General features: G+C 37.1%; 1 protein-coding gene across 1 annotated transcript in view; it reads left to right on the top strand.

Moving 5' to 3' along the window:
- The window catches only part of LOC311057638 (uncharacterized protein), a 2,789-nt gene extending 82 nt beyond the window's left edge, over positions 1-2,707 (top strand). Inside the window, exons 1-3 of the mRNA XM_084074646.1 lie at positions 1-263; positions 1,157-2,455; positions 2,571-2,707. The exon at positions 1-263 is cut by the window's left edge and continues 82 nt beyond it. Of these exons, the coding sequence (XP_083930772.1) occupies positions 237-263; positions 1,157-2,455; positions 2,571-2,693 (1,449 nt within the window). The 5' untranslated portion in view covers positions 1-236 and the 3' untranslated portion in view covers positions 2,694-2,707. The remainder of the gene's footprint in view (positions 264-1,156; positions 2,456-2,570) is intronic.
- Positions 2,708-7,191: the final 4,484 nt, after the last annotated feature.

The following is a 7,191-nucleotide window of genomic DNA, read 5'->3' as shown; positions in this document are numbered from 1 at the left end:
TGGACAAGCCTGATCTGTCTCCACGCATATGTGCAGCATGCTACCATGTCCTTGAAAAGGTGGAGGTATATTTGCTCACATTTAAAAAAAATGGCAGTCAGTGCACAACCGTCAAGCCGACGCTGATGGTGAGAATAGAGAGAAGAGGACGAGGGACACTCCTTCTAAAACCCCTCGGTCAATAAAGAAGATCCAGTCCACAGAAAACGACCGAGGCAACGACCACAACCAAGCAAATGTTGCCGTCCAGAAGTACTGCAGAGGTATGTTACTTTAGAGTGTTGTAAAATTATCTAAGCAATCAAGGCAGCATGTAATACTTTAATGTTAAATTAGTGTTTAATTTAGTCCCAAAGCCAAAGTTTCATGTTAAGCTTTCATTAAGTATATTTAGTTTAAGTTATTTGTAGATTTAGTTTGATTACAAAAACAAACATTAAGTAATTAAGCCCTATTTTGTACTTGATAATAGACAGTGGTGGAAAAAGTACTCAAATGTTTTACTTAAGTAAAAGTATCAATATTGCAATGTAGAAGTACTGTTACAAGTCTGGAATAAAACATCTACTTGAGTAAAAGAACAAAAGTATTGGTATCAAAATGTACTAAAGTACTGTAGTAAATGTAGTAAAAGTACTAAAATGTTTTAAAATAGCAGATATTTTATATATAAATAATATTATGTTAGGGTTAGTATTATATAAACCCTATAATATTATAATATGTTGTAAGTGGTTAAAAGGGAAGTTATCTGTATTGCACAATAATTATATTTGTATTAATAAGTATTATTAATGAATATATTATATTATACTTACTTTAGCTTGCTTGTTTATTACTTAGCTGTATATTGTTTATGTATAACTTTAGTTATTATGATCTTTAGAATGTTAACATTATCGAAGCAATGAAGGCAGCATGTAATACTTTTATGTGAAATTATCCAAAATGCAAAGGTTAACATTAAGCATGATCTGCTCACTGAGCATTCAGTGAGCAGATCTACAAGATCACAATGTGCCATGTTGAAATGCGCTGTGAGCTTGTAGACAGGCTATTTACACTATTGATGTACAATAAATAATATGTTTTAAGTGGCTAAAAAGGAAGTTATCTGTATCGCAAGATGCTGAATAATCTTCTGTACTTGACATAGGTGTTTGTCCAGTACCCAATCAAAAGAGTGCGGCTGCAGTGTCATCCAGATGTGGCCGGAATCATTGAACATATTGCAAAGGGGAACTGGGAGGCAGCAGCCAAGCAAATTGTGCTACACAGGGATCTTTTTGAGGAACTGAAACCTGAGGTCTTACAAATTGTTGAGGAAGAATGCCGTGTTCTCTGTGACCCAAAGCAGAGTTTTGTGCTGTGGCGGTCATCCCCTGATCAATTAAGGACATTTTCATTTGCTGCCCTGGACAATGACCTGAGGCGTCTGGCTCCATTTATCTCCTCCATCTTCTCCACCATCACAAGGCAGTCTCCACATACTGCCTGTGCGGCTGCAGCTATTGCTCTCAGAGGAAGAGAGAACCGATTATCTGCATTTTCCTACTATATTAACAGTGTGTTGCAGTATGGTGGTGCCAAGAAGTCAGTATTCCAGAGATTGTCCAAACTTAGCATAACAACAGGCCATTCCTGTGCCATTAAAAAGCAGAAACAGATGGCAACTCTCTGTGGAGAAGCTCTTTATCAGCTGAAGGTAGAAAATGAGATCTTCCTGAAGTACAAAACAGTCTTTGCAGGTAACCTGTGTCCAGAGGAAGAGGAGTCGCTCCAAGTTTGGAACAGTTCAGCTGAATTCACCTACTCTCAGTTATCTCCGTGTGACATATCTGATTTGGGAATAGGTTTTTTGAACATCACATCTCACAGTGAAGAGGGTGTGTCAACACAGTCTAACCCGCCACAGCCCACTGCACTCCAACACACCCCTCTGCAACCTACCAGACTCGAGTCTAGTGCTTCACAGCCCATAGCAGCCCAGTGTACACCCCATCTTACTGCACTCCAGTCTCCAGCCTTACAGCCCATAGCACCCAAGTCAACAGTACCCCAGCAGTCTACAGCACACCAACCTGCCACAATACAGCCAAATCCACCTTCCACCCTTTCCATTATTTTTGACACTATTGGTTTATTTTTGCATGTGCACCACCAAACCACTAGCCATGCTAACAAGTCTATTCACTGGACTCACCTTGTGGCTGTGGAAGACAGAGTCCCAACTCACCACCTCAGCGATCAGAAACCAGTTCAGAGTGTGATTGACTATGACATTTATGACGCGCTACCGACTGTTGAGACACAGGCCCACATGAGAAGGGATTTCATCATTCTCGCTAGTCGCATTGTCACTAAACATCTAGCTGCCTTCAAGCCCCTGTCTGCAGCTGTGGTCAACCATATTCCTCATGCATATTCTGAAACCATGACAGAGGCCTCCACTTCAGTACGTATAAACACACTAGTGCTATTCATGTTTTATTTTTTGGTCCACAACTCTTGAAAGCTGTATGTTATGTTTGCCAATTTATATGAACTCTAATCCCTCTTTATCTCCTTAGCATCCCCTTGGACGTCTTTACAAGAATGAAAATGTGTCAGCTGACTTGGTAGATATTTTGCAGCACATACAGAAAGAGTACGTTTTTTTGTGCAATTGTAAAAGTATGTCAAATAGTATATGAACATTTCTGATATGCAACAGTTGAATAAAAATAACATTTTCATTATTTCATCTATTATTATTAATCTAATAACTCTGTTGCGGTCAATGTGTCTGCCACGTTCACATTTCTTGACATAGGTATGCCCCAAAGATCCCGTCTGATGTAGCACACGCACACCTCTTAGTTGGAGGTGACAGACTCACTGAGGCTAACAGTCGCAACATCCAGTGGGCATTTGCTGACGGAGAAACTAGAGAGGAGAGGCTGGAAGACCTAATTGTTATGTGTTATTGTTGTAAAATGTAGGATAAGTGCTCAGTGCTTGTATTGCAGTTGTGCCGTAAAGTAGGGTGGGGGGGAGGGCTTGTACATCTCATATAATGGAGAGACAGAGAGAGAGGCTACATGAAACAATGAAAATGTTTGATGTTAGGACTATTGAATTGTATCTTTTAGCTTTTAAGCAGTAGCAAACAAATCATGTAATACACTGTAATATCTCATTTAACCCTGTCATTTGTTCTTACTTAGATCTACCATCGCATTTTCTTCAAGCAGTCATCAGCCAGAGACCAGGCAAAACCTTTTCCAGGTTTTAACCGAAACCTTTTGTCCCAGCTGAAGTTGACAGAACTTCAGAGCTGGATGAAAAGAAAGATTAAAGAATGGAGTGAACTTTATATTTAAAAAATAGAGCAGAACCTGGTATATTCAGTTTGTAAATATTAACCCGGTGCTCTGGTGGCGCAAAGTTAAAGAATCCACCGTGGTCCAGCTTTGTCGAGCGTCTATACGAATACAATTTCTCCATGTTTGGGGGAGGGAAGCTGAGCGGGGAGGGTGTCTCTGCATGTACTCAGCAGGGAGTGTTGGGCGGGAGGAGTAGAACGAAGGCTCTACTACGTCCTCCTGGTGGGGGCTTCTCACTGAGTCAGTAAGATACAACAGCAGTGACAACACACAAATGCAGAATTAATTAATTCAATTACTAAATTTGGGAGAAAAAAGGCTAAAAACTATTAAAAAAAATATAGATAATATTATTAGCCCATTATTGGAAAGTAAAAGGTATCTCTCACTTCACCGAACCGAATCAGGCTCGATTCCAGGCTAATGATTTAGTGCAATACGTCCTGGAAATCTCTGTTTCAGAGCCAGAAACTCCTCTAGCTCGTCTGAAAAGGTTATTTATTATGATATAAGTCACATCATATCTGACTTTATTCACTTCCACATGTAAAACAGGTATTGCAAAATGGAAGTATTCAAGTAAAGAGAAACCTCAAAATAGTTTTCATGTACCGTACTAGAGAAAATGTACTTAAGTTACTTTCCACCACTGGTTGTAACAGCGTTTCTTGCTATTTATCAAGGGGACCTATGTTTTACCTGAAACTGTATGTAGTGTCATTTCAATGTTTAGGGTGCACTAACACTACCCTATGAAAAATCTGTTTATCATGCCATTACACTTTAAACCCATCATCACTCTAGGGTGTGCATTCGTGGGGAATAGCATATCTACAAGCTCACAAAGCATTGTGTGTTTGTAGAATGGCTACTATCAGAGAAAATAGCTGTGGTTCTCAAAGTGGGGTCCTTGAAGGGGTTCCAGGGTGTCCCCAGCAAAATGAGTGAACATAGCATCAAAATCAGTTTAAACACTTTAACCCTATTACTTTGGCTATTTGAAAATAGATCTACATTACAAGCTCACAACGCGCCACAATGCAATATGTGAGATTGTGGATCTGCTATTTTCAGTAAATATTCAAAGAATATTTCTAATGTTTTAAACATTTTCACATCAGTTTGGGGGTTCTAGACATGACAAAGTTTGAGAACCACAGATCGAGCATTTTCTACCTTTGTTCTGGTATGTAAATATTTTACATTCTTTCGTAAACATTTATAATAAATGAAAATATTCAATTGACCAAAAAGAGATTGATTCTGATTATTTGTTATTAACATTTAAATGTTATTTATGGGAACAAAATATGCTTGTCAGTCTATACTATGAGACACATACTTTCAACATGAATCAAAACAGAGGTATTTGTCATCAAGAATAAATGGTTTTATTTGTAACTTATGTACAAGCAGCGAAATGTGCTAACATTTGGACCTAATATATGACAAATAAAAGTTATCATTTAGCATTTTCAATAACTGATCAAAGCAGCTGTTTTCAAATGATCATGCATCAGACCCTGATGAGTGTACACTGGATGTTTCGCTGCCATCGTCCTCATCAAAATAACCCATGAAATCAAGGTCTGGCTCTGAGAAGCTTTCCTCTGGTAAACTAGGCTCAACTCTGTCTATGTCATCAAAAACTTCACTGATGACATGGAGTATCTGTATTGCATGTTGTGATCTAAATACTGGGAGGTTTTCCATGATGTAATCAAGGTCAAATATGTATTCACAGTTATTTACTACTGACTTGATTAGTTCTGTGCTGAACCCAGTGCATGCAGCTATGTCGGTGAACAGTTGAGCTGTGTCTGGAACTAAATTTGCCATATAGTAGTCCTCCAGCATGTCTTTGATCATCACTCTGTCATCTGCCTCGACCTGTCTGCATTTTGCTGGCTTGGGAACAGCTTCCTTTAGTGCCTCATAATTAGGAATTGGCTCAGCACAAATGACAGATTCACATGTGCATTTTGAGTGGCAGTATGTGCAACATAAATGTCCAGGCTCAATGTTGGCTGGATTGTTTTCAAAAAAGCCATACAATGTTTTTCTGAAGCACATCTGGGCATCGGTTTTGACAATCTCTCTAACTGTTTTGTCAACAAGATTTGTGTACTTAGTAGAGACATACATAACAGCATGTGCCTGAGCTCCACTTCTACCAGCCCTGCCAATTTGCTGAACTATTGCCTCGGCATCCTCTGGTGAACCATACATAACAACATGAGAAATGTCAGGGAAGTTCAGACCCATTCCAAGGGCAGTGATTTGTTTGTTTGTTTGTTTATTTATTTCGAACATTAAAAAAAAGAAAATTCAAGAAAAAAAAGTAAATACAGAAAACGATAACTCAAAAGTACAATAAAACATTAAAAAATGTGGTGATGCATAATAATTTTCACCTTTATAATAAAATCTTAATTGTTCGAAAAGGAGTAGAAAGAAGCCTAAGCTTATCTGGCTCTACCCCTATTGTAACTATATATGTTTACATATACAGTACATACATATACATAGTCTCAAATATATATATATATGTTTTCTTTTTAACCATTTCATGATAATGGTCAAATATATAAAAAAAATGAAAAATAAATACAAAATCAACAAAACAACTTCACAGCATATTACGGTATCCTGTCAATATGTTGTTCTTATACATTTTTTTAAACTTAGGTAAGGTACTACAGTTCTTTAGTTCTTCGCTGCTGGTGTTCCATAATTCCACACCTTTAACTGTTATACAATGTGACTTTAGGTTTGTTCTTACAAAATATCTTTTAAACATAAGTGTTCCTCTTAAATAATAATTACTTTCCCTCCACTCAAACAACCTCTGGATACTGTTTGGCAATTGATCATTTTTTATTTTGTACATGAGTTGGATGGTTTTGAAATCAACCAGGTCGTTATATTTCAGTGTGTTCAGTTTAATAAAGAGTGGGTTTGTTGATTCTCTATAATCTGCATTGTTTACAATTCGTATTGCTTTTTTTAATAAAGATTGGATCTGTGTTTGTTTTATATGTATTGCCCCACACCTCCACACAGTAAATAATGTATGGGAGTATGAAGGAGCAATACAAAGTATATAATGATGACTGATTTATAAGGTCTTTTACTTTATCAAAAGCTTTTTTAAGATCCAGAAAAACACCTACAGCATATTGTTTGTTTTCAATAGCTGTTGTTATTTCAACTACGAAATCTAACAAAGCTAGTGTGGTGGTCCTATTTTTCCTAAATCCATACTGTTGGTCACACAGAATATTTTGTTTTGTAATAAAATCATCAAGCCTTTTATAGAATATTTTCTCTAATATTTTGGAGAATTGAGGGAGTAGAGATATTGGCCTGTAATTTGAGAATATATGTTTGTCCCCAGCTTTATATATTGGAATAATTTTTGCAGTTTTCATTTCACTCGGAAAAACACCAGTTGTCAAAGATTGGTTGCAGACATGTGTAAGGGGTTTCACCACACATTCAATAATATTTTTAACAAGTGACATATCTATCCCGTTACAGTCAGTTGACTTCTTACCCTTAAATTCTTTAACAATTTCTATTATTTCCTTCTCGTTAGTTCCCCTTAGAACCATACTTTCAGCTACAGGTACTTCCTTAATTGGCTCACTTGTACTACCTTTTTTTTCTATCCCCTCTGCCAAAGTAGGCCCAATACCAACAAAGTAGTCATTAAATTCCTATGCAATCATAGTAAAATCATTTATAGTTATGTTATTACTGTTTTGAAAATAAGAAGGATATCCTGGCTTTCCAGTTCTGTTTTTAATAATCTCATTTAACACTT

This window comes from Gymnoscopelus microlampas (assembly GCF_963454915.1).
Source record: "Gymnoscopelus microlampas genome assembly, chromosome: 12".
NCBI classification, from domain to species: Eukaryota; Metazoa; Chordata; class Actinopteri; order Myctophiformes; family Myctophidae; genus Gymnoscopelus; species Gymnoscopelus microlampas.
The sequence above is the reverse complement of the archived record's forward strand: the minus strand, read 5'-3'. Positions and strand labels throughout refer to the sequence as shown.